General features: G+C 47.3%; 2 protein-coding genes across 3 annotated transcripts in view; one reads left to right on the top strand and one right to left on the bottom strand.

Moving 5' to 3' along the window:
* Window positions 1-18153, top strand: part of XPO7 (exportin 7) — an 89629-nt gene extending 71476 nt beyond the window's left edge. For both annotated transcript variants that reach the window (XM_024217716.1, XM_024217715.1), the window contains exons 15-28: window positions 845-918; window positions 2021-2101; window positions 3054-3117; window positions 4444-4552; window positions 5037-5143; window positions 5634-5722; window positions 6693-6800; window positions 8118-8200; window positions 8893-9107; window positions 10929-11067; window positions 12782-12942; window positions 14875-14973; window positions 15325-15452; window positions 16575-18153. In XM_024217716.1, coding sequence (XP_024073484.1) covers window positions 845-918; window positions 2021-2101; window positions 3054-3117; window positions 4444-4552; window positions 5037-5143; window positions 5634-5722; window positions 6693-6800; window positions 8118-8200; window positions 8893-9107; window positions 10929-11067; window positions 12782-12942; window positions 14875-14973; window positions 15325-15452; window positions 16575-16668 — 1551 coding nt within the window. In that variant the 3' untranslated portion in view covers window positions 16669-18153. The remainder of the gene's footprint in view (window positions 1-844; window positions 919-2020; window positions 2102-3053; window positions 3118-4443; window positions 4553-5036; window positions 5144-5633; window positions 5723-6692; window positions 6801-8117; window positions 8201-8892; window positions 9108-10928; window positions 11068-12781; window positions 12943-14874; window positions 14974-15324; window positions 15453-16574) is intronic.
* Window positions 18154-18859: 706 nt separating this feature from the next.
* Window positions 18860-23984, bottom strand: PBDC1 (polysaccharide biosynthesis domain containing 1). Its single transcript, XM_024217717.2, has 6 exons — window positions 23906-23984; window positions 22907-22972; window positions 21656-21715; window positions 20287-20427; window positions 19501-19612; window positions 18860-19140 (listed from the first exon to the last, which is right to left on the bottom strand). Exons 1-6 carry the CDS (start codon window positions 23936-23938, stop codon window positions 19019-19021), a joined length of 534 nt encoding a protein of 177 aa, XP_024073485.1. The 5' UTR covers window positions 23939-23984; the 3' UTR covers window positions 18860-19018.
* Between the last annotated feature and the right edge of the window lie 2930 nt (window positions 23985-26914).

Here is a 26914-nt window from a genome sequence, read left to right as displayed (position 1 = left end):
TTTGTGGAAGTGGGCCTTTCTCACTTTTCCTGCTATGTTCTCTCTCGCAAGATACACTGGAAGTTAACATCGGTGTACTTGGAGCTTAAAGTAGCCCAGGAAAAGGGAATTGAGAGAAACTATGCCATCTTTATTCCAAAAATTGACTCTCAGCCATACTGATAACCCATAATTCACTATCACCCAGGGACACGGATTAAAGCACCAGGGTGACACTCTTGCTTCTGAAGGTGCAGAGGGCTTAAGAGTGTTTGAGAGTGGGGCTAGATCACAGGGATATGAGTGCAGAGTTCATTGCTTCTTTGTACTCATAGCTGTCAGTAGAGGAACTGCGTTAGTATTGGAGCTATGGGAATCCCCCTTCTCAGAAAGAAAGTGAATGCACACACTTGGTATACAGCATCTGAAGCTGCTGTGAGCCTGGCTGGGGATGAACTTCGCTAGAATGAAAAGGAGGATGGAAAAATCGTACAGGTCAACAACATTTTCTTCTCGTTTGACCTGTTACCCCATGTAGCGTATCAGTCTGAGTTAGAATGGGAGTGCCTCAGGGCAGGAACCTTCTCTTGGTGGTCTTGAAAAACATGGACTAGATAGATCCCTGGATCAGTGCTGCATGGAGCGGGGAAGAAAATGAAAGAGCTATCGTGCCACTTCATAAATGTGGGTCATGGATCAAACGCTCTCCATGCTTGACGGCTCGGAGGCCCTGGTGCTCAGGGAAACGAAATAGCTATTTTTAAGCTCAGGCTGCATCCCCAGTAGAGTCCCACCCTCTTACCACAAAAGTATCACTAATTCCATTGGCTTCTTTTTAACTTGTGTTGCTCTCTTTTCCTTCCAGCTGTACCGCCGTCTCTCTGAGGTCCTGGGATTGAATGACGAGACCATGGTCCTGAGCGTCTTCATAGGGAAAATGTAAGTATTTCTGCTTGCAGTCATCAGGGATCCCAGGGTACACTTTCAAGTGTAACTGGGACAACCTCAATATAAGACAGTGTTGTTCAGACTGAGAAAGTAACCTCTGGCTATTTGAGAGAATTATAGGCTGTGGCCAGGGGTTTAGGTCCTGTGCAGCATCCAGGATTATTTATCCACCATGGAATCTAGTTTGGGCCATGGAGACACACAAATGTAATCCCCTGCCAGCTACACCAGGATGATGGATTCTTATTCCAGTGCCCACTTAATCCGCTGTCTGACATTATTGTTACAAGGAGCAGTCTCCGCTATCGTTCACTGCCACACCATTATTGCCAATCACAAGCCAAGAAAGCACTGTGGGGAGGGGACTGCTCTCTCAAAGGTTTTCTTTTCAAATAGCAGAACTCAGTACAAAAGTAGTGCCAATACCATTCTTAAAACTCTTCCACTTTAGTAGGTTACTCCCTGCTTGGCCAGTTGCTTGGCAGCTGCCTCCAGATTGAACACATCAATTGGGTTTTGTCGTGTCTTTTTGGCAGTCACCATTAGAATTTTAACCACTTCAGTAGCTCCAAGGCTGAAGCCCAGTGCCGTGCGCCTGGATGCACATGGCCACCGGCTTTCCGCACTTCATTTTTTGCCTTGGTGTGCATGGTGCCTGTCCACTCTTGCGCACCTGAGCTGCACATCTACAAGGGGTTAATGGCTCTCCTGGAAGAAGCAAGGGCTACTAGAATTCTGCAGCTGACAGTGGATGGTGCAGGTGCAGAATTGCATACGTCTGCATGTTGTCACTGCCGCAGAATTCTCTTACCCTTGCTGCAGAAATCAGCCCTGGAGTGCCACAGAATTCCAAGGGCCTGGGTATGGGCCAGTGTAGCTTGGGACCCAAGTAGTGAAGATTATCTGAAGGATAATTTTCTAGTCAACCAAATGTAAGTACAGTAATTTTATACCAATATTTTGTGGCTTGTGATGTCTGTGACTTCTTGGAGGGTGGAGATGGTATTGGGTGACGTTTGATGGAAGATTTCACCTTGCAACAAAAGAAATCCAAGCCGTCCCTCTGACCTGTTCTTATTCTCCTCTCCTCTAGCATCACCAACTTGAAGTACTGGGGTCGATGCGAACCTATCACCTCCAAGACGCTGCAGCTTCTCAATGACCTCTCCATTGGATATCCTTTTCTGTAGAGAGCCCTGGGTGTGTAGAACACACTTCTACGGTGGAATTTGGGGAGCACTACACCAGTGTGTTCAGATGAAATGGGAGCATTTTGCATAAGTCCATTAGTTATTGCCATCCACTGAGCTAATGCATCTTTAACGGATGCTTCGGTAGGTCTGTCAGTTCACCAGGAACTTCCTAGAGCTGGAGAGAGGCATCTCCAACCACAAATTCCAACCACGTAATATTGGGCCTGACTTTATCATCCATCATCCACTCTCCCAGTTCTTGGCTGACTCTCCATGTGAACTTGGCTTATCTAAAAGAAAAAAAACCTCTCCCACCCCTCACTCACCGATCTGCAATTTCCCATATCCCCCAAACATCTGAGTAGCCAAGAGAGCATAGACACTCGGTACCCTTTTCACCTGGTTGCAAAGAATCCCAGTAGATGGCTGTAGTATTGTAGGCTTTGTAACCATGGGTCATGGCTACTTCATAGCTTATTGCCCACAGCCTTCATTTGTGTGCTGCTGAGGTGTCGAAGAGCATAGTACAGGTTGGGGTTACGTCTTCCTTCCAAAATAAGATGAAAATGGAGCCTGGAATAGGGTAAAATGTGCAGCTTTCTCTTTCAAAGCAGAATAGCTCCCAGCGCATTCCAGAACTTGTAATGCACGATAGCAGGGTCCACACAGACACTTACTGCATGGAAGGCTTGTGCGCTGTAGATTTACACTCCGGCTTGCTGCGCACCAACTGTTCGTATAGACGAGTCCTTGGTAACAGGATTTGGTCCAAAAAAAAGTGGTTGAGAAGAGAGAGAATTCAGAAGGCCAGAAAGTATTGTGTAAAACTTGTACGTACTCTGGAAAGTATTCCCTTGTATGTGCTTTGCAGGCACTTGGAACCGTCCAGTGACTGACTGGTTCTGCTTGCTGTTTCCTTAACACCCTTTCTACATACAGTAGTGTTAGGAAATTGGTGAAACTGAGCGCAGTACAGTTCATGCTGAACAATCACACGGTAAGTCTTTCATTCCCTTCCAGCCTCTCTCATGTAACAAACCCTCACATGCAGGTGCCTGCATGCAGACTAAAGCAAGAACCTGTCCTGTGTGTTTTCACACGCAGACACACTTCTGCAGTGTAACTATAAGTCTCCCGAATACTTGCTTCATAAGAGAGACTGTTTTATGATGATGATCTCTATTCTCTTTGCCTCTTTCCAAAGCCTGCACTTTAATTCTGACATCCTGGATTTATATAGTCCCTCTCATCCAAATGATTCCTGCTTCTTTACAAACATAATACAGGACTCTCACTCTCACTCACTCAGTCATTCCCGTCACTGAAATGCAGCCAACTCTGGGGAGGAATGTATGGCATTGTGATGCACTGCTACAGCCTAAAGGCAGAAGGTGAAGAACACTGTATCCAGATGGAACTACTTTGGGAATTCAGGGAGATGAAATGTAATAGCATTCTAGCATCCTGGTTACATTCCTATCTAATAGACACTCCTACCTTTGGGGGGGAAAGGGCCAAAGGATGTTTAGCTGCCACAGAGGCCAGGACCTCGGACTTACAGGTCTGCCAATAGGTGGTCCTCCAGCAATGCAGTATGTTCTCATACTGTTCTGGGGTGTTGACTCAAAGATCATTTTCAGAATCAACACCAGTTACAACAGCACTCAAGGGTTTTCCTTGGAGGTTTCCTGTACTTGTGCAGGCCCTGGATCTGGTCCTCTACTGTTTGCAGAGCTACTGGAAATTAATAAATAACATTGCATTAAATTGTTTTCCTGGCTTTCATTGGGAGGAAATATCAACCACAGGTGCTTGGATATGGTGATGACTCCTAGAAATACCTATATGATAGATCTAATGATGGGATCAATGGCCTGGAAATCAGGACTCCTGGGTCTGTCACCTACTTGCTGTGTGACCTTGGGCAATTCTCCTAACCTCTTACCATCCCTATCTTACACATGAGGAAATTCATTTCCCCCATTGGAGGTGTAGCAAGACTTAATTGTTTATATAGCACTTCAGAATCCTCAGATTAAAGGTAAAGGGCCAAGTATCCTTGCCAAAGAACATGTGTTAATGTTATCTCTGTAATACACGCAGCACTGGGGAGAGTGGCCCTCTAATGATTTATTCTTTGAGGTTAGCCGCAGAAGTAAAGTGGTTAGCAAAGTAAACAGAGTGGTTCAGTCCTGCCAAGGCCCTTGAAAGAACAGAGTATGAGTCAAAACAATCAGGGGCCCCTAAATGCCCATGAACCTCTGATATATAAGCCTTGTTGTAAACCTGCCACTCACTGTTAACTTTGCTTTTTCATTGACAGAGTGAGCACTTTTCATTCCTGGGTATTAACAATCAGTCCAACCTGACTGACATGAGATGTCGGACTACTTTCTACACTGCACTTGGGCGTCTCCTCATGGTGGACTTAGGTACTGCAACCCATTCTTACAGACCTGAGAGGAATGGGGAAATTGGGTTGCTAACTTTTGTACACAGGGCTCTTAAATGTTCTAGTCCCCTTGACTGTGGAAGGTGATGCCTTAGCCAGTAAAAGCTATTGGAAACAGCAGAAGCCCCACCAGGAAGGGAGAGAAGTCTTGAGGGGGAAGGGATTGCTGTGATACTCTGTACTAGCAGGAGAGAGATGCATGCCACTAATATTTAGGGCTAAGTTTTCCTTCACAAGCTGACTCTTACAGACAAACCCATATGCAGTCTTGATTCCGCAAAGTTCTTTCTGCATCCCTAGTCTTTTCTCCATGTTAGGGATTGATAAAGGCACCATCTTTATTCAGAGGAACACAGGCTCCCTAAAATTAGCGCCCTCAGTGCCTGTCCCTCACCTGCGCACACACTGCTGTGGGAAGTGGAGTCTGGCTGGAAGGTGTCAATTCTCTCTTGATTCTCTTTCAGGGGAAGATGAGGATCAGTATGAACAGTTCATGCTGCCCCTCACCGCTGCATTCGAGGCTGTGGCACAGATGTTCAGCACAAACACTTTCAATGAACAAGAGGCAAAAGTAAGTCCGAATTGCGCAAGACAAACTTTCTAGTTAATCGGTGCCTGGGGATTTTGCATCCATTCTTTTTCCAACAGGGGCCTTGTCATCCATGTCTTAATCAAAACTTCCTTTTTAGTGCTTTACTCCCAATGTTTGGGAGGTGGTAGCCAAGGTCGGGGAGACCCTGATCTCTTAGAGACGGCAAATGATTGCTAGAAGGGGTCCAGGCACTTGGGGAAGGGAGGTGTCTCATTCACCCAAGGTAGCTCAGACACAGTGCGCGGCTTTAACCAGTGACACCTCTCAGTATCCTCTCTGCCTTGGCTTAACTTGGGTGCATTCCTGTTGCTTAAGGAGAAGGAGTGTCCAATTTTTGAGACTGGAGGCCACCAAAGAAACACCCCATTGCTCTTGGTTGGAAGGGCAGCGGGCTAGTGCAGGCCAGGAGAGGGAAATGTCAGGAAGTATGTCACTCAACATGTAATGTGTCTCTCCCTTCCCAATTCAGAGGACCTTGGTCGGCCTTGTGAGAGACCTGAGGGGAATAGCCTTTGCCTTCAATGCCAAGACCAGCTTTATGATGCTCTTTGAGTGGATGTATCCTCACCCTAAAATCCCACTGGCCACAACAGAACTGAAGACTAAAGGTATTAGCCGCCCATACATTAGAATCGAGGGATCTGTGGTTCAGGGCTGTTGCTCCCAGAACAATAGGGCAAGAAGGGACCATAAGGGTCATCTAGTCTAGTCCCCTGCCAAGATGCAGGATTTGAACCCCTTGAGCACCCAGTTAATTTTGTATTCAGTTAACTCTTCGTTTTTAGTTCTCCTCTTTACAGTCAAGAGAATTTACAGCTCCTGGTGCATCTCTCTCAAGCTTTAAGAAAAAACTCCTTTCGGGAGCCCTGCCTGTGGTTTCGTATTACATTCTGCCACAAAGGAGACTAGAAATCAGTTCTAAGGTTTCGGGTTGAATTCCAAATGGGCCTAAAGGCTTTAGGCACCAAAATTCCTCTGGCTTTTAATGGGAGTTAGACACCCAACTCCTTTAGGCTCCTCTGAAAATGCCACCTTACATCTCTTGCTCCCTAGGGCTGGCAGTAGTTGGGAAGTAGTCTGTTCACCTTGGTGACCCCCAAATAAGGCTGATTAAGGAGCAACACCTGTGGACTCCAGGTGGTGTTTGTAGTCTTCTGCCTGGTGGAGGCCACATGGCCATAACATGAGGCAGGCTGCTTGGAAAAGGTGAACGTAAAACGATCATGGCTGGCTTTGGCAGCAGTGGATGCAGGCATAGAGATACCCCATTATCTCCCTTTGCCCCGAGATTTTTCAGCCATGGATTGCAGTTATTATACTGTGTAGATAAACCATCATTTGGCTGGTAATATTTAAATGGAAACAAATGACTCTGTTCTCCGGGAGAGTAAGCCCCGGCCAGCACCATTGGCTGTGTTTAGTGCCCAGAGAGAGGGCTGGAGCAGGGCAAGACCTTTGACTTGAGTTTAAACTGCTGAGCTTTTCTTCATAATTGAAACAACAAAGTTCCTTAGCTTCTGAGTTGCAGCTATCCATCCTATATGCCAATTCTACAGCGGGCGATTGAATTGTGGTACCACGACCCAGCCTGCACTACACCTGTGCTCAAACTGATGGCAGAGTTGGTGCATAACAGGTATGAGACTCCAACATCCAAAAGCAAATGGGAATTCCTGTCTCTTCACTCTGTCACCCATTAGTTTGGGGCTTGATAATGTTCTCTGCTGCCAAGCCATGTCTCTTCCATTTCCCTCTGTTTATGCTTTGCAAGTTGCCAGCAAAAAAAGCAGCCACTCTCTCAGTAGGGAAGCAAATATAATAGTTCACATATTAATCCTGCATCATGACCCAGTTAAAGCAAAGAGCTGTCCTTCTGTAAGCTCTTAATGGAAGAGAATGTGTGGAGAGACTAGATCAGAAACCAGTGTTTGTTTATTGGAGTACCTGTTTCTGGGCCCATCGCCATAACATCTGAGAAATTTACATTAATTTAAAAACATGCAGTTAAAATGAGTGCTGCTCCATCTGGTGGTCAGATGACCAGTGGTTCTTTTTGCTAGCAGATAGATAAATCTCTGCCACTGTTCAGATAATTGGGAAGCTGCCTAACATGTGAGTGAAAGATTGCCCAACGTTTAGCTCTGGAGTACTGCCAGGTGAACAGAACTCTGTACGCGAGAGCACTGCTAAGCGTTGTTATAGCCATGCAAGAAGGAAACTAGACTTGAACAGACACGGGGCTTTATTGCTCTTGAGGATCCATATTGTTGTGCTGTTGACCAAAGACAAAAGAGAGATTTGTGAAAGGACAAACCCTCGTAGACTAAGGCCAGAAGGAACCATCATGATCATCTGCACACTGCAGGCTACAGAATCCTGCCCACCCACTCGTGTAGTAGGCCCATAACCTCTGGCTGAGTTACTGAAGTCCTCAAAGCTATTGAATCTCCCCCTTATTTGTTGAGGTGTAAGCTGGAAAAAAGATTCCCTTACTACACTTAAATGTAGTTGAAAATGTATTCATCTGTAGGGAAGCAAACTATCTAATTGCCAAGTGCCTACAGCGCAGTATGGCTAGGGGTTAGTCCCAGCACTGCCAGACCTTGCTGGAAGGCTGCCTACCAAGATGTTCCTTGGGTTTCGGTGACAGTAACATAGCAGTTATTGCTGAGGTGGGATTTCTGGCATGTGCGAAACTTAATATTGTTAAACCATGTGAAGCACAGGCCTTTTCTTTGGAGACAGCAGCTCTCTTATCTCCATCTCTGAGCTGTCTGGCTTAGATAGTGCCATTATTATTACCAGACTGGGGCAACTGCTTCTGACCTCCCACAAATGGCTCTAAGCTCAAGGATACCACAATATAGATCAGCAGGGCCGATGGTCACTCCTTTCTCCTTCGCACACCTGTGTGAGCAGCTGTGTATTTACTTTGTTCTGTTCTCCCTTCTAGGTCCCAAAGGCTGCAGTTTGATGTGTCCTCACCAAACGGCATCTTGCTCTTCCGGGAAACTAGTAAAATGATAACTACATATGGTGAGTCCCCAGCGTCTGCCCTGACTTAGCTCCTGACTGCTGGGCTCTTGGTGAGCAGGGGCTGGTGCCCTGGTCAATGCTGTCTGGGGTTTTGAGGAGGAGACTGGGGTGAGAGGCAGGGTGAAGTAACTTGCCACGTTCTTACTGGCCTTGCTTGTATAAAGGGGGAGGAGTCTCTCCGCGACCTGATGCCAGACAGACGGGTGAGAGCTTAGGGATTTTGCATGGGATTGAGAGAAGGAGAGGGTAGCTCATGGCTCTTCTGGTGGAGGCCAAGCAGCAGCTGTGCTGAGCTTCACATGACCAAATGCCTTTCTGTATGGAGTTGGGGGTTACTTGGGGACTGGATCCTACCGCTAAGGAAAGCCATTAACACTGCCCTGTTCCCATCAGCAAAGCCACACGCTTGCGTTCAGCCAGGCAGACCAATTCTCTCACTGTTTCTAACACCGTGGTGTGTAGGTAAAGAGCCCTGCTACTAACCAGTTCCTGTTGGGACTTACCACATCCTAGAACAGGACAAGTGGTTGCTGTAAGCTTTGCTCATGAAACCGGCCCAGAGTTTCAGCACCAAGTGTCCATTTTCTGGTCACTCAGACAGCTTTACTGCTTTTTCCCCATACTGAGCAATACACTGAGATGGGATCTGGAAGCAGTGCTGTGATACTGAGTCTCCTTCTGTGCTTGTGCAGGAAATCGTATCCTAACGCTAGGGGAGGTCCCAAAGGATCAAGTCTATGCCTTGAAGCTCAAGGGGATTTCCATCTGCTTCTCTATGCTGAAGGCTGCGCTAAGCGGCAGCTACGTCAACTTCGGTGTCTTCCGTCTGTACGGGGACGATGCACTCGACAATGCCTTGCAAACCTTTATTAAGCTCTTGCTCTCCATCCCGCACAGCGATCTTCTGGTAAGCCAACACACCTGTGATTAACCACTAGATCTCATGTAATCACGAGCTATGTGCCAACTGCAGAGCACCCATTCCCTGTGTGCTGATTCCGGCTGACACCCATACCTGTGTTGCAGACTTAGCTAGGATGTTGATATACGTACATCTGCTTTTCCCTCTCTAAAGGGCAATTGTAGGTCATGTTCGGTGCTTCATGCCCAAAGGCCCACACAATTAGATATGCCAAACTCAGCAATGAAAACGATATAGTGCCAGTGTGTGTGTTCCCATGAAGTAATTCTTCAGTGTCTTGCTGCTCAGAAGGCTACTCCTCACTCTGACAAACAGGAGTTGTACTTGTCCTGTCCCCTCCCCGTATGCTGCTGCTTGCAGTAACGTATTTGGAGACCAGAGTTACAAACCTAGCTGGACTGTAGTAAGGGAAATGTTGGACCTTTGGTGTTCATTGAAGGGATTTCCTAATGCCAAGTGCCATTAGCAGTAATACTGAGCCCGAGTTGCTGAGCTTTAAAAAGTTAATTTGACAACAGGGCAGCTACAGCCTTCTAGGCAGTCTTCCCCTTTTCCAAATGTGTCTAGTTTCCCTCCCATCTGCCCCAGCTCCAGCCAATCCTGCCAGGTCCCAGTACACACCATGATCTCCCTCTGCTCCTGAAAAGCAGGCAGTGCATCCTTGTATGAGCTGGGACAGGTGCAGGGGATTCTGACGGGCTGGTATCCATTGCATATCATCTGTCTCTGTTCTACAGCAGAGCCGCTCGGACTCCAAGTTGCAGTAAGATCTGCCTTGAAGGGAAGCACTATTAAAAGGGTGAAGAGTGCAGGATGGGAAATTAAACAGTGGCTTTTGAAGAAATAGTGGAACTGTACAGATGAGTGAGCTTGTGCCTTTCCCACAGGGTCCTGGGATTCTGGGCGAGACAGAACTACTTCATAATCAGCACAGTCTGCTGCATGCCCAGAGTCCTGTCTGAAAACAGCCCCATTCCTCCTCACCCACCCCATTTCCCTAGGGCTTGTGCGTTATGCTGCAGCTTCTCTCTTCCCTTCTCTCATCGGGGGCATTGGCAAGTCTCTGTAGAGCAGCAACCCAAATAATCCCTTTCTTCTCGGAAAAACACTTTATGCAAATGGAGACTTTTCCTTACCTTTTGAGGCTGTGGGCAGAGCTCTCAGCACATCAGCAATCAACACAGTCTTGTTAGAGGCCAGCCTGACATCTGTCTTTATATACAAGCCTGGAGTACAGTATTCTCTGCCCACTGCCTGCCTGTGCTGACATGCTTGGCCAGAATCTCTGCAGGGTTGGTGAGAGTTTGCATCATTATCCAGGCCTGTGTGCTCACTAGACTTCCTACCACGGCAGAACCTGACCCTAGTGCCCCAAGGGCTCACACAGGGGGTTCTTTGTCTGATAGGTTGCCCCTGACCCATCAAAGTAGAAGGCTGCACGTCCAGCACTGGAGTTAGCTGACTAAGTCACCAAGCCAAAAACTGGATGGAAAAGATATTCCAGTATTACACTAATGAAGGAAAGGTGGCTGGATACTGTTGTGTGACACTGAGCACATAAAAGTGATGAGCTAAAAAATGTAAATGTAGCGCACATAAGTTGTCCATGGGGAATGTTTTCATAAGTGTTAGTCAAGTAGACTCTCTCAATGAGCAACTTCCAATTGGTTGAAAAGTGGGTTGAAAGGGATGTGATTAGACTTGCTCTGCTCTGCAGGAAGTCCTGTGCTTGATTCTAAATTAACCATTAGACCCTAAAATCTCTTCCCTCTTTCTCTCTCTCTCTCTCTTTCTCTCTCTCTGCAGGATTACCCCAAACTCAGCCAGTCATACTATTCCTTACTGGAAGTTCTTACCCAGGACCACATGAACTTTATAGCCAGTCTAGAGCCCCATGTAATCATGTATATTCTTTCTTCCATTTCAGAAGGTCTGACTGCACTAGGTAACCATCTATATTCTTTTGGGGGTACATGCAACGGGCTCTTTTGGGAATGAGGGGAAGATTAAGGATTTTAGTTTAAATTAGTATAAATTTAAACCATTAACGAACTAGAGTTCAGAACTATTTATGATATAGATTGGGAGGGAGTTTGTTTAATTTTCATGGCACACCTTTTTTTGTCTATGGTAGTACACCTGTACCCCGATATAACGTGACCCGATATAACACTAATTCAGATATAACGCGGTAAAGCAGCGCTCCAGCGGATCAAAGCAAGTTCGATATAACGCGGTTTCACCTATAACGTGGTAAAAAATTTTAGCTCCCGAGGACAGCGTTATATCGGAGTAGAGGTGTACCTAGAGGCCACCAGAGACGGCTGCCCCCAGCCTGGCACTGTACGTGTACACACACACGTACACACACGTACACACCCCCCCAAGGAACTAACAATTTAAATAGACAAGAGATTAGAGAGCTTGTTTTGACCCCATTTTAGAACTGGGGAACTGAGGCACAGAGAGGTTAAGTGACTTACCTAAGAAGGTAGAGCCAGGAATTGCACCCAGTGTCCCAGACCAGTGCCGTAACCAGGGAAGAAAAGAAAGACACGTGGTCTCTAAAGATGGCTGAAATGAGTCCATGGAGGAGCAAACGAGGAGGACAACTTTGAACTCTACTGTGCATGGCAATCCTCCCTAAATTAATGCCCCATATGGAAGGGGAATTCTGTTTAATCCCTTAAATTTGCAATAGAGCAGTGGGTAACGTAATGGAAAAATCTAGCTGTGAAAAATGGAGCTCTGTAGATGAACAGGCTGAGTGTTAATCTAGCTCAGTGAGTATTCCTGGTGCTCTACACACAAGATAGTCCCAAATAACTTGTGACCTCAGAACCCTTCCCAGCCAATGCACATGGGCAGGAATAGCACTTACTGCAACGAGTTTCCCATTACCGGCCCTATAGTCACACCTAACATCACACGGGGTGGTGACCGACAGGGAGGGGTGCAGGGAGGACATCAGTAAGATCATGTGGTTACTTTGGGAAGTTAGATGCATGTCTTGATGTGTCTAGTTTTATATTGCTAATGGTGACTGTACCCACATGGATATGTGTGGTACCAAGATTTATCTTCATAACATCGTTTTAAACTACTATGTTGTGGGCCCAACAAAAATGACCCCTGTACCAATGGTGTCTGCTCCCTCCAAATGAGTCTGTTAAAGGGAAAGAGCTGCTTATATACAACAGAGGTAGTTTTAATGTGCTGCTTAGTCTTCCTAAAAAGGCACTGCAGTTCCCACAACCCAAACTGTGACAGCAGGCAGCTGAGAACATCACATGCCAGACATCTGCTAGTTACATGGGAAGCTGTGCTGAGTTACCCTAGCTACGTGCAAACACAAGTGAACACTTTTTTATGTCTTTCCATGTCCTGCACACATGAACAGGGCACAGTGAGCTAATGCAGGGTACCATGTTGCTTCATCTCCAGTTACTGTGGGCTTGCACACTGGAGAATCATTAGCGTGTCAACTTGGCTGCTGCTGGCTGGCTTAGGATAAATTTGTGCTACTTGGGTAGGCCTCAGAGGGGAGAAGAGCTGGTCAAGTGGTGATGGGCTTGTTAGGGGGGGTCTTTCCCAGCTGTGTCTCATGGAGGGAAATGCGCGTGTTGTCCCACTCTATTCCCTTTTTCTTATCCTCATAGACACCATGGTTTGCACGGGCTGCTGTTCCTGTTTGGACCACATTGTCACGTATCTCTTCAAGCAGCTGTCCCGCAGCACCAAGAAGAGGACCACTCCCCTGACCCAGGAGAGTGATCGGTTCCTGCACATCATGCAGCAGCACCCAGAGATGATTCAACAGGTAAAGAGGGAAGGGGACCAGTAAGGGGGATATGCTGCTTGTTGCAGTGTGCTGTCCCCATCTGGTGGTCAAAGATGTGATTATGCTGAACTCTTATCTGTGCTTTTCATCTTCTCTCGCAGTTGCTAATCCTCAGTCCCCAGCACTGCTCTCCCCAATTCTATAGCTGAAGTCCAGTGGGGCTAAAGGACTTACCTGAAGCCAGATGGGGTTGGGGTAATCTTAGGAATCAGCAGGTTGTGCCTTCCCTCCACGCATTGGATGCACTGTTTTTAAACTTAAATTTGAAAAAAAAATAGCCAAAACCTTCTGAACTTTTTAAATATAATTTTAAAAATACCCCAATAGGTATAGCCTATGTTGTGGGACTTACTGGTAGCTAGTAAAGCTGAAACCAGAAAAATATCTGCCAGCAGCGAGCATGTCATGTCATCTCCTTACACTATTTTAACACACGAGCCAATTCAAAAGAGGCTAGAAAGCTTCAGGAGGCTATATAAGTGTTCACAACAGAACAGAAACAGCACAATCCTGCTGCTTAATGAGGCAATGACCAGGTTCTCCCTGTGGGGATCAACACTCTGCCTTGAGCCTTTTGCTTTATCTACTCAAGCTGTGTTTATTACCTTGTACAGCAAACACTACCTTGGTGCCATTATGCTGGAGTTCATAATCACCTCTGCAGGATAAATTTAATCTGGTTTTGTTCCTGCAGTCATGTTAGCACTTCTGTCATCTTCCTCTTACTGCTGTTCCATGAACACAGAACTGGCCAGTTTCCTTTGCTGGTTGTGAATATAGAGTGTAAGATCTGTAATACGACTTGTAAAACCAGTCCAATAGTCCTTTTCCTTGCGTGAATCAATCCCAGCTCGCTTGTAGACTGACTTCCTCTCTCTGTCATTCAGTTAATCTGCCAGGTGAATTGCTGCTGGGATGGTGGGTCTGCCCCTTTTTCACCAGAGGTTCAATTACAGGAATCTGTTCATTCACCCCTTTTGGTGAAACACTTGTCCCCCGTGTGCCCCCCCAACACATGCTCGCTTCCGTGGTGGCACACTGAATTCCCATGGGGGCATCCAGCACTTCTCCCCGACTTCGAGGAGGATCAGAGACCATTGTGCTGCTCTCATGCTGCCCCCTCCTGGCAGATCTGGTTGAAAAAAGCAGCAGGCTTTGTGTTTGGTTAGAGGAAGTTGCTACAGCACAAACTGGAGCCTTAGTCTGATACAGGAAGAGACTGGAAACTGCTTGTGTGAACCAACAGTGTTAAGATCTTGGGCTTACCTTTGAGTCTAGTTCCGACTTGGCCTGGCAGACCATGGGTGGGGAAGACAGAGTGTGGAGAAGAGGCTTTCCAATGGATTGAAGGGCATGCTCACTTGCATGCACTCCATTTCGGGTCTTGCATGCATCTAGTTTGAGGTGGTTCTTAGACAGGGATCCCTTTGGGACAATAGAAGGAGTTTCCGCCATGGAGCCCTAAATGGCTTTCAGCTGCTGCACACATTCCTACATAGGAGTTCATTGTAATCTATTAGGAGCATCCATGGTCTCTCCTGGTACTACTGCCTACCACAGCATGATAGCATTGCAGGATTAAGAGGCAACCTGCTGAGGCTCAAATAGGGGACACGTGAATAGTCCAGGAAGCTCTGCGCAGACTGGGGTTAATCTCTATAGCCTCAACATCTGGGGTCAGCTTCTGACCTCCAATTAAAGTAACGAAAGTGAGACCACCCAGGACTAGTGGGAGACAGCGGCAAACCTGGGTTTCAAATAAGGGTCACCTGAGAAGAGAGTATGCTATCGGTAACCCACAGTCAGCTCTAATGGCCCAGGAGGGGGATGGGATGGTAAATACTGACACATGCTCTCAGGGCAAGAGGTGGATTTGAGGGAACAGCCTAACTCTGCGGACTCTTTTTCCAGATGCTGTCAACCGTGTTGAATATCATAATCTTTGAGGACTGCAGGAATCAGTGGTCCATGTCTCGACCTCTGCTGGGCTTGATATTGCTCAATGAAAAGGTAGGCAGGCCCAACCCCTCTGGCTGGGTTAAGCTGACTTTAATCAGGAGTGACCCAAGGACTTGGGCCCAGTCTCGTATTCTACAAATGAACAAGGGGTACTCAGGCAGAGCTGGGGTGTGGGCAGCCAGGCTTGGCATGGCTGTGTGCGCTGCGGATTGAGCAGAGAAGCTTGCATGGCACTTGCCTGCACCATGATTAATTCTAAGTCCTGTGGGCTGCTCATTTTCCCAAGTCCTAGAATCTATCCAAAATAATCAATGCGCTCTCTGCCCTGCCCAGACGAGATGAGCTGGTGCCATTCAGCACTCTCCTCTGAAGGCTGATCTTCCTTCTCTTGTCTCCTCCCAGTATTTCTCTGACTTACGGAACAGTATAGTGAACAGCCAGCCCCCTGAGAAGCAACAGGCGATGCACCTCTGCTTCGAGAACCTCATGGAAGGCATTGAACGCAACCTGCTAACCAAGAATAGGGACAGGTCAGTATGGAAAAATCCCTTGGCCAAAGAACCTGGTTCATGACCAGGCAGTGCGGCTGACAGCTCCCCTCAAGGGGTGGCACTGCATGGTTAGTGAACCTGCTCCATGTGGCAAGGCCCCCAGAACACCATGGGAAAGGGCTAGGCTCCGTGGACACATCAGGCATTTGTGCCCAAGGTGGTGGTCATGCCTTGGGCAGTTCTTGCCTCCTGGGGGCCAAGTGCTGCATCTCATGGGAGTAAACTCTTAAATTCCTTGGTGTAACACCAGCTTCCAGGGCCTAAAAGCCTGAGCACCTGCCCAGGAGCTATATGGAGCTAAGGTGGGTCCGACACATTGTGTACCTGTTAGAATTGTTCCAAAAGCAGCAGCTCAAAGGCAAACTGGCTTCCTAGTGCTGATGTGCAGGAATAATGGAACTGTCACTGGCTCCCCTTTCACTCTTGCACTCAAGCATGACAGCCTCCTACAAGCTGCTGTGTTCCCTGTGCATCTCACATGCAGAAAGCAGGGGTGCAGGATCTAAACCTGTGCATCTGCTCAGTGGAATGGGAGCAGGGGCAAAGGGCTGCTGGCCCTTCCCTTTCCCTCACCGAAAACCGCCTCTATAGCATCTTCTCTTGTACGTGGTTCCAACTGGCAGGCCCCTCTGTGTATGCACTGCTGATTAGATACTCGTGCATCATACCCTGTTGCAGAGGGAATGGCTGGGTAGTTGCAGGTTACATTATCACACTGACTGATATGTTCACTGCTCCTCTGCTGCCTTCTCACTATTCACTGAAACCTGCAGGGCCAACACTACCTGACCTGAAAGGTCCCTGACCAGATATCCTTCAGTGGAAATGCGGAGCCTGTCACATCTGAGTGGCCAAAATGCAGTCCTGTAGCTACTCTCCTGCTTCATGCGTGATCAGACACTACAGATCCCGGCATGCACTGCTCCATCTTTGTCCCAGAATTAGCATTATAGGCTGGGAGTTGGAGCCTCCTGGCTATAGCAAAGTTTTAAAGGGGAGAGAGCAAGTGTCATCTAGCCCTTGTAAGTGCTGGCAAGCTGCCCGCAAGGCCCCTTGTTTGGCTGCCCCCTGCTCTAACATGCTGGTCTGTGTTCTCTGTAGGTTCACTCAGAACCTGTCCGCGTTCCGACGAGAGGTAAACGATTCTATGAAGAACTCCACCTACGGCGTGAACAGCAACGACATGATGAGCTGACACCTTCCCCTGACTCCACCTGTACAGAGCAGCATCTCTTTGGCCTGGACCAGAGGGGTTAACGTTTCCGATGGAAAGATAAGAGGGCGTTTCTGATCCCTGCTCTTCCCTAGGGTTGGACTGCGGTGCTGTTTGGCCGTACTCCATGTCCAAGGGAGGAGGGAACAGGAGCAGTGTTAACTCACCAGGGCAGGGTGCTTCTGTTTCCTTGGGAGGGGGTGGAGGGGCATAGCCCAGGGGTGAGAATCCAACATCTCCCTACCAGAATGTCTGGGTGGAACCCTAGCACTCTGCTGCAGCCTGCCTTGTATAAACATGTACATTTTTTCATAACATTTTGAACAAGGTTTATATTGACTCAGTTTAAAAAAAAAAAAAAGTATGATTGAAATTTTTACAGAGTCTAGTGCACCAATGCTGACGTGAGGGTTGTGTATGTGAGTGAGGAAGGTGTGTCTCATGCTGGCCTGAAGCTTTCCTGGGCAAGGGGGTGTGAAAGTGCAGAGATATATTTAGTGACAAGTGTAGAGAGAAGCAAAAAAAAATGTAAAATTCCAAATGTATATTTTTTCTTATAAGGCCCTTTAAATCACAGCTTCCTGTTACTGTTTCCCCCTTGTTATTAGGAACTCTAAGCCATGCTGTACGATCATCCAGCTGTGCTAGCCCATGGGTGCCTCCTCTCTGTAACAGTAGATGCTGTCCGGTTGTCATTCAGCTTAGGGCCCTTGCCACTCAACATGTGGGTTGGGATGCTTCTCCCCCTGCCTGTCCCCAGAAGCCCTACAACACGTTTTCCTTTTAATTGTAAATTGTCCCTTTGCTTCCCCTTCTGTAAAGCTGGAAGTGCAGGTGGAATAAGAGCCCTCTAAAGGTTGAGCTTGTCCATAGTACTTGTAAAAAAAATCACAGCCCTTTGTTAAAGGACACAAGTGGCGCTCCCACTGAGCAAAAGAACTGCAGCGTCTTCCCTTGAGGTAGTGCATGTGTATATTTATATATAGTGCACTCCTGAATGTATGGCACAGCCAAGAACATAGGATTTTTGTGTTGAATCTACCACCATGGAGGGTTCTTAATAACAAGGTCTGCATAGCATGAAGTACCTAACATCCCCCTTAAAACAAATCCATTTTTCTAAACCACCATATTAAATGTTTTGGATATAAAATTTACTTACAGAAGAAAGTTAAGGGGGGGAGGGGACAACCTGTTTGCCTTGTACTTTTCCACTATTGTTGCTGCTAGTTGTGTGCATCTCTAGCTCAGCTCTAGCCCACAGACACTGTCCTTAGGTTTTATTTCAATTTCTCTTCCCTGACACCACCCACTCAATTTTTTTTAAAATTTTTTTTGTTCTTTCCTCTGGCGATTGTGTGTTGGGTCCTTTTTTGTGTGAGCAGATTGCTGGTTGACTTGTAAGGGTGTTTGCTGCATACAGTGTAAGCATTGTGACTGCAAATAAACTTCAATGGTTTCTACTGAGCTTGTCTTTTTGGATCTTGACTGCTGTGTACTGATCATCACCTCTACTCTCCCCTGAAGGGAGCTGCTATTAGAGAATGACTGTCCCTCAATCTGATCTGCCTGCTAGGGATGGAGGTATTTTAACAGCTTTGCATCCATTGGTTTGGTTTCACTTTTTAAATAAAATATTAAGATTTTTAGGCTGTTAGATGGAGCAGGACTGCCACAGCCAAGGGGAGACTAGTAGCCATTATACAATACACAATCTTCTGTTGTGCTTCATGCTGCCACTCCCAGGAGGGGAGTGTTCCACATCAAGTCAACCACGGGCTAGTATCTGGTCTTCAGTCTGTGAAACCTGCCCTTTGTGCCCTAAACTCATTCAGGCACTACTTGTTAAAGCTAATGACAGCCATCTAACAGATGAAAGTAAGAGCTCATTCATTGGGTTTTGCCATTATAGCTGGATAAAAACTTGTCAGTATTTTATCCTGTAAAATAGCTTGCAGTTCCATCTAGAACTTAGACTCTTCCTGTGAGGAGAGAGTCCAGGATCAGTTGCTCTGCTAGATTCCCACACTGCTTTCATGAACTCACGTCAAATTAAGCCATGACAGCACACACACATTTATTTACAGGGTGCTTGGTAGTTAACATGGCAGAAATGCTGCCCTAAGAGCACCACAAACAAATTCTCACATTGAAGCCAAGTTGTCCAGGCCCAAGTCTTGCTTTGTTCTCTGTACCTCTCCCTCTCCTGGGTAAGAGTCCACTTTAAACAATTTATAGGAATGCTCCTGGCACCAGGGAATCTTCCTCCTCACCTTTCCTGTCCATCTCCATGCGTGGCTAGTAAAGTGACAAAGTATTTCCATCCCAGTCCTCATGCAGATATTCCCCTCTCTGCAGCAGCAGACTTTGTTTCCATGGCCTGGCTATAAAGAACATTGTTATACCCCTCTCTGTTACGAGCTGTTTCAATAGCAAAGAACTGGATCCTGGTGACTGAAAGGAAAAAAAAAATCTGTTTACCTAACAGCCCCCAGCATACACAAAGAAACAGACTTACTCGAATATAAGCTTTATTCAAGCCACCCTGCACAAGAGACACCAGGACTTCCAGACTTCTGACCCAGAAGTCTGGCAAAGTCTGGCATCCTAAGGCTGCCTCAGAATCATCAACCCTGGGAGCTAGGATTTTCCAGCACTACAGCAGGGACTGTGGATGCACCCGAAGATCCTGATCCAGCCAAATGCTCTGGGGGCTGGCATGCTCCCTGGCACAGAGCAGTTTCAGCACCAAGCAAGCCTCAATGTCTACACTGCCTAGGTCTGAGAAGAGGGTGTACGCAGGTGCTTACTCACCAAATATTGTGTTCTCTTCCGTGTAGTCCTTAGTGCAGTCCAGACGGAGCAGGGTGCCATAGTTGAAGTCTTCAACTACTCCATCAAACTGCATACAGAAGGGGCGCCATTTCTGGAGAGAGCAAAGAGAGCTTTCAGCCTTCTTTCTGGGAGGCAGATAAACTGTGTCCTCTAGTCTCCCTGCCACCTTCCTACAATGGCCTGGGGAGCTCCACGGCCACTGGACTCAGCTAGAGTGAGCAGAGGCCAGAATCACTGCAGGGTTTCCTAGACATCCTGCCCAAGGTTTCTCTAAAGAGCTGGCGCTCAGGGATGAGCTCCATGCTTCCTCAATGACTAGGGCTGGAGTGCAGGGGGCTTCAGTTTGGGAAAGTCTCTCTGAATGGTGCAATTCTGGTTGGGAGCAAGAGATCTATATGTACAAATCTAGGACACAGTAGGGTACAGGCAGGCTAACCAAGGAGCCTCAAAAGGATGGGTAGCAGGGAGCACTTGTGCAAGAGAAGAGCAAGCATGTTGCTTGCTCTACACAGCAGTCAGAAAGCAACACCCAACAGGAGACTGGACTTGAAATATTTGGAAGCTATGGAAAGCACCTTAGCTTTTGTTTTACTCTTGAGCTAAATACCAGAATACCACTATCCAGTCCCCCTCTGGCCAGACAAACACTCTCCACAGAGAGGGGACCTTCCCCCTCACAACCACTCAGATCCAGAAGCTCACCAGTATCTCATGGGCAGTTTGAGTCCCAAAGGGTGATGATACACATACATATAAAGCACTGACCGCTTTGGCTGGTTCTGATTTGAGCTCCTCTGGGTCAAGCACATCGATCTTGAGGTCACCAAAGCTTTTCCTGAACTCAGCATAGATCTGGTCATCGACTTTTGTAAGTTTCAGGAACTTGGGGTCAACAGAGGAAATAAGCTATGAAGGAAACATAAGAATCAGATTAAATGAGACAAGGCAGGCAGCAGAGGGGTGGGTCACCACAGCATTCATGCTGAATGAGAGGAAAAATACATAGGGCTTTCAAACACAGTGGTAACCGAGTTACCACTCCCTCGCCATCATGAACCACAGCCAGACAGTGACACCTCTCTCAAAGCAGGTGATACCAGCTCTTAACAAAAGCCCTTCACCCAACAACCTGAACTCCTCTGACAATCTGGCCTCAGTTCTGGGCACTTTTCCAAAGTTTGGCCCAGAGTGTCTATCAGTTACAGCTAACTGCATCCCCTCAGCTCGCTGTCACCTCTCTTGGTGGTTCACTTTCTCAGACTGGGCCCTGGGCTGCAGTCCCCCACATGTCAACCGTGATTACCTCAGCAAGCCTGACTTAGGTCCAAACCCAGCAATTCTGTTCCCTCCAGGAGCAGTAACAGTGATGTCCAGTAACCAAGCAGCTTTCTTCAAGCAAAGTATTTATTTAGCACAGAAGCATTTCAGAGCAAACTGCTGGGAGCTAAAATGGGAAGGGCTGCAAATGGTTCAAGTGATTTTAAAACAATCAGCTGTCTATATGCATGTTCAGCCTGATACTGAAACTTACCATTCCCCAGAGCTGGGGAAGGCGAAAGCTTCATCTGACCTGGACCTGCCCATGTTAGAGCGACTGACCACTCTCCCCTGCTTTAGGCACTGTCACTGTAATCTTACCCAGTCCTTTGATCACTCCAACCATTTACAGCACTACCCAACTTCAGTTTGGAGTGTGTCCTGTAATTCCCTGACCCAGTGTTTGTTAGGAGGCTGCTTATCTATACATATTGTGTTGCTTTCCCCACAGCCCCCTTATTAGATCAATACATTCATAAGGGAAAAATCTTACAAGCCAATACACAATCCCTTCCCCTCACTGACCAAGTCACATTCCCAAAATTACCACATCTCAGTCTTCATTTCCAGTGCCCATGGAAATGAGAACTCATTGGCTAGAAACAAACTTGCTTCCAGTGTCTACAGCACTCCTTGCTATTCCAGCCCTGGGCTCCCCACACACTGCTGTGCTAAAGCCCCTCAATCCTGACGCCTCTCTCCGGAGAGACTGTGAAATACGCCAGTCGGGTAGTGGCTTATTACAAGGATAATATCAGTGGGTTATTTTTATTAAAATAAAATAAAAAGCTTGAGAAGCAATTCTTCATGGACTTACATTAAAATAGACTTCAGCGTGCTGATATGCTTTCATGGCCCAGATCATTTCAATGTTGGGCTGCAGAGAAAGAGAAAAAGCTGTAACATCACCTTAAATGCTGACCTGGCTCTGTGTCCAGCACCTTCCATTACCTAAGCATTTGCAGACGTTTTTGTAACATAGATAGGGCTTAGGTTTCCACTAGTTTCATGTTGATATTCTTCTCAACTTCCTGTCTAAAACAGTGGAAGGTTTGTGAGCATATGAAGAAAGCTGCAAGAGTAGCATCAGTCTGAGGAGATACAATTCATTGACATTCTAGGGCTGCTTTCATGCTAAAGTGCCTTATCAATTTAAGATGCAATTCAAACTATACATCAATTACACTTTCTCACCACTGAAATGCAACCACCTCTGGTTGGAACATGGAAGTACGGTAGTTGTACAGTATTGTCAAACAGACAGGAAGTGGAAAAGAACACAGACAAATGAAACTATAGGGGAAACCTAAGCCCCATCTACATTACAAAAATGGAAAGTTTACATGTTTCAGCCCAAATCATGTCTGAATGTGTTTCCCACCCCTCCCCCTTGCCTACAGGGCCTACATTATAACTGGGTTAGAGAACAATGTTATAAGCAGACACATCTAGGCAAGAACATATTTCCCTAACGTGGGTAGCAGTTTTTTCTTGTCCACCCAGGCAAGAATAAGCTATTTATACCAGGTTTTAGCCACCTCCGTGTTTCACAACCATATTTCAACATGGTTAAATTTGTAGTAGAGGCAGACTGTAGTTATTCATGTTGGAATTTAGATGGGACACTGAACTAACAAATAGGACAGGGGATGGGGTCTGGTGTGAATGCAGCACTGATGCGAAGTGCCCATTTGACAGCTTTGGAGACTGAAATACTGTGTATATCCAAATGGGCATTGACAGTGCAAGCGTTCCCCTGTCTATCCACCAAACACTGCCAAGCTATGGGATTTTTAGCAATCACAAGTGATTCTTTGTATTCATTTGAGATAACATCAAACAAGGACTGGGAAGTTTAAAAAACCTGGAGTACACACTTTCAGGCAACAGCTTGGAACAACTCTGAGGTCAAATACATCATGAAACTGAGACCTCAGGGGTAACAACTATACATCAACGAATGTAAAACTAAGTGCTGCTCCTATTCAACACCTTTCTTGGACCCGCAGAAAGACGACCGTATTAGTCCCTCACCAGTGCTCTCTCCGGCCTTTCTGGGAATACTCACATCATTGCCATAGGCTTCAGCTGGCAGGGACAACGCATGGGCTGCTGCCACGGCTTCACCAGCCCCCTGCACATGAAACAAAGAGAGATGGCTGCTATTAGAGCCACAACTGGAACCACACAGAGAAATAAAGAGAACGTGGGGCGGGTCTGAGTTGTATTGAAACAAATCAGCACAACCAAATGGCAAATATATAAATCGAAGGAGTCAAATGAGCACTGTCAGGGTGCAGAAGACTGTACAGAATCCTTGCTCTGAAGAGTTTATAATTCACAAAGGAGGGGGAAAGGGTTGTAACATAAAAGCAAAGAGCAGTTGTACTGGGTATGCAGCCCTAAATGTGCAGAGACCCTTTTACTCCTCACTACAAAGAGCAGCTCCCCGAGACCCACACATACATGCAAGGCTAGTCTATGGCTGGGTGACATCACGGAGGGAGGGGGGCAGATGGAGGTACACATTATGCTCTCCCTTCTATATCTGAGCGGTTACAGGACACTGTGGGGCTCAGCCCCAGTTAGACACAATGAAAATTCACCTACAGAGCAAATTTCTGCCTTTGGAAGGCAGAAAACAGGGATGTGACAGAAGGACAGCGTCCTAGGACACAACTCCCCTCTAGGTGCCCTGTGAGGCATCACACCCTCCGTTCTGCCCTTCCAAAGGTTCTAGCCCCCCAAAAAGACTTTGTTTCACCATGATCCCTACTTACAAGGGCTCTGCAGCCCCTGCAGATCGGCCCCATGCACCTCCAAAACCAGGACTGTGTCCCACTCCTTTCAAGGGCTTCATAATCACCAGGACTCTAAATCCATCCCCAGGGCTTCTCCCCGACTTGGCATCTGCTAACCCCGCCCCCCCCCAAACTTTAAACTTCCCCCAATACCCGCCCAAAGCTCGACCCCCCCCCCCATCAAACCTTCCCCCCAAACTCCCCGCCCGGGGCTCGACCCCCCCATGAGTCCCCCCACCGGGGCTCTAGGACCCACTTTTCCTTACCAGGGCTCCCAGGCCGCCTCCAGCAGCGGCCATGCTGCCTGTGACCTCTGACCCTCCATCGTCCCCCTTCCGCCCACACCGGAAGCTGCCCAGCCAGTGTGGTCACTGAGCATGCGCGCAGCCGCGCTCGGAGGAGTCGAAGCGTGCAGGGAATGGCGCATGCGCAGGGGGGTGCCTGATTCGCTTCTTACTGGGCAGATGCTGCGTGGTATTGCGGTGCCCCCTGGCTCCCTCTGGCGGCAGCTCCAGCACATCACAACCTGTCCCTCTCCACCCTGTCCCTAGGCACCAAGGTCCCAGTGCCGCCCACATCCCAGGAAGCTCCCCGCAGGACACTAGGGTCCCTCTCCCACCTTAATAAGAATAATAGCACCCAGCTGGTGGGTAGCATTTTTCAGCAGTCACACTCAGAGCACTTTACAAAGGAGGGCTGTCCCATTATCCCCATTTTACAGATGGGGAAACTGAGACAAAGGGCTGAGAATTGACTTGCCAGTTATCCAGCCGCAGAGGCTGGTCGAGAACTTGGCTCTCTTAAATCCTGAGCCAGTGCACTAGCCACAGCCCCTCTTCAAACCTAGCTTGCTTTCTATCCCAATACTTCTGATCCCTAAACACTGGCCTGTACCAGGTGGGCTACACCTGACTCTCAGTACCTGCAGTTGTATTAATTGCAATGACGTCCTTTGAATTGCAGAAGGAGATCACGCACCCGCGAGCAGGGCTCTCTCATACACACATACTGGTAAATTAAAAGCCAGTATTTATTCCCGAATGTGGCTGGGCCTTTTGCAAATTACAGAGCCATATGCTGTCAAAATTCAGGCCCAAATTCCACAATCTTCTCGATTTTTATGGGCGGAGAATATTCCCTTGCGTTCCACTCTGCTGCTGAGAACTAACCAAAAGGAAGCATAGCAAAGGCTCCCAACAGCAGTGCTTAATTTGTGCCAAGACATGCCAACGCTGAGCTTGGCAGCTTGTAGCCCCAGCACCTCGGCTTGCCGTGTCAGTTATGAACATCAAAAAACTTGCTTGAGCCCCAGCATTTCTTTCATTACAAATTAAGCACTGCCCAACAGCCATCGTTTTGGTAGGACCTACAAAAATCAAGTATGTCATAATTCCCATGAGTCCTGTGGCACCATATAGACTAACAGACGTATTGGCGCATGAGCTTTCGTGGATGAATATCCACTTCGTCGGATGCATGGGAAGTGGGTATTCACCCACGAAAGCTCATGCTCCAATACGTCTGTTAGTCTATAAGGTGCCACAGGACTCTTTGCTGCTTTTACAGATCCAGACTAACACGGCTACCACTCCCAGGGCCGTAGCAACAAAGAACGTGGCCCCCTCCGAATGGTGGCCCCCTCCGAACATATGTCCGGGCGGGGCTCCTTACAATGCAGAAACTGGAATGCGGTATTTATTTTGCTACTTTTAGGGGCCCCCTTCCTTGCGCGGGGCCCCTTACAATGCAGAAACTGGAATGCGGTATTTATTTTGCCACTTTTAGGGGCCCCCTTCCTTGCGGGGCCCCCTCCGGTCGGAGGGTACGGAGGGCGCTCGCTACGCCTCTGACCCCTCTGATACATAATTCCCATGCAATCTCTGTAACCACACTATACAAAGCTATATGGTTCTGTCCAAGCAATCCCCATGCCAAGCCCTATTCCTAGGCAGGGTGATGACCATATGTCCTGTTTTGGCTGGGACAGTCCCCTTTTTAAGCCCTGTTCCGAGCATCCTCCATAGAGGGGCATGGAAGAACATTCAGGGGGGTCTTGGGTGAGTGGCACCATGGTGGGGTCCCCTGGGGCCAGCCCTGTGCAGGGGGTGGAGGAAGAAGGGGGTGGGGAGTCCCTCAGGCCAGCCAGTCACATTTCACTTGGGGAAATATGGTCACCCTATTCCTAGGGCTTTGCTCAGATCAACAGTGTGGCTCCCATAAGGCGCTGTTTTGACCAAACTCTTGGACACAGCATCCGGTGAGGTTTTTGAATTAAATAAAATTGCCCTAAATACAGTCAGCCACATGCTTAAGGAAATAAAAATCGGTGACAGGTCCATGTGCAGAGCAAAGCCAACAAGGGAGTGAACTGTTATTTTCCAGCTTCCAAGGAAGTTGGCAAATAGTAGAAACTAACAGGAAAAACAGTCACACAACAGGATCCTTTTATAAACAATTATTATTATTCCTATGTGTTGTTTGGTGCCATTCAATAAAAATAAAAACAGCCCCTGACTCAGTGAGTTTACAATCTCATTGTCACCTATTAGTTTTTACAGTGGGGCTTAGGGGCTCCAACCCAGATCATTATGCTCACAGCTGTATAAATGCTTTGTATGAAACAGTTCCTGCCCTGAAGAGCTCAAAATCTAAATAAACAAGACAGGCAACTGGTAGGAGAGACAAAAAGTGACTCACCTAAGCTCACACAGCACCAGAGTCAGGATTAGAAGTCAAGTCTTCTAGTCCAACATCATAACTACTAAACTACAAGGTCACAACAGTACAAACAGCCTAGAGTCCCTCTGACTTCTGCATATCTGATTCTGGGCTCATTTTCTACTGGTCTGGATCTTGCAAACTTCTCCACTCAAACTCTTGCTCACATGAAGATCAGTTTACAGGGCTGAGGCCTTGATTGATTTTTATAAATTCCCTTCTTGTGGGAAACCTGGGATTTTGATCAGTGGGTTTCTTTCACTCATTAGTATCTGTAACTATTTGCAACATGAAAAGTGCTGTAGATGTGCTAGATGCTAATGATCAAGATTTTATTTCCACGGTTGCATTCGGCCAGGGTGAGCTTGTGGAACTGTCTCTCTTTGGAGAGGGCTGTTCCTCCTTAAGGCCACATTTCAGCTTCTAGCAACAAGCCTGAGGCTGATTGGGTGAAGTATTGACCCCACTCACCTAATCTGACTTTATAAATGGCTTGAGGGGGGGTAGGTCTCTGTTTGCAGGGGGTGCTAGTGCTAGTCCCTTTAGCAGACTATTTT

This window comes from Terrapene carolina, unplaced genomic scaffold (genome assembly GCF_002925995.2).
Source record: "Terrapene carolina triunguis isolate 2854851 unplaced genomic scaffold, T_m_triunguis-2.0 Scaffold53, whole genome shotgun sequence".
Lineage (NCBI taxonomy): Eukaryota > Metazoa > Chordata > Testudines > Emydidae > Terrapene > Terrapene triunguis.
The sequence above is the reverse complement of the archived record's forward strand: the minus strand, read 5'-3'. Positions and strand labels throughout refer to the sequence as shown.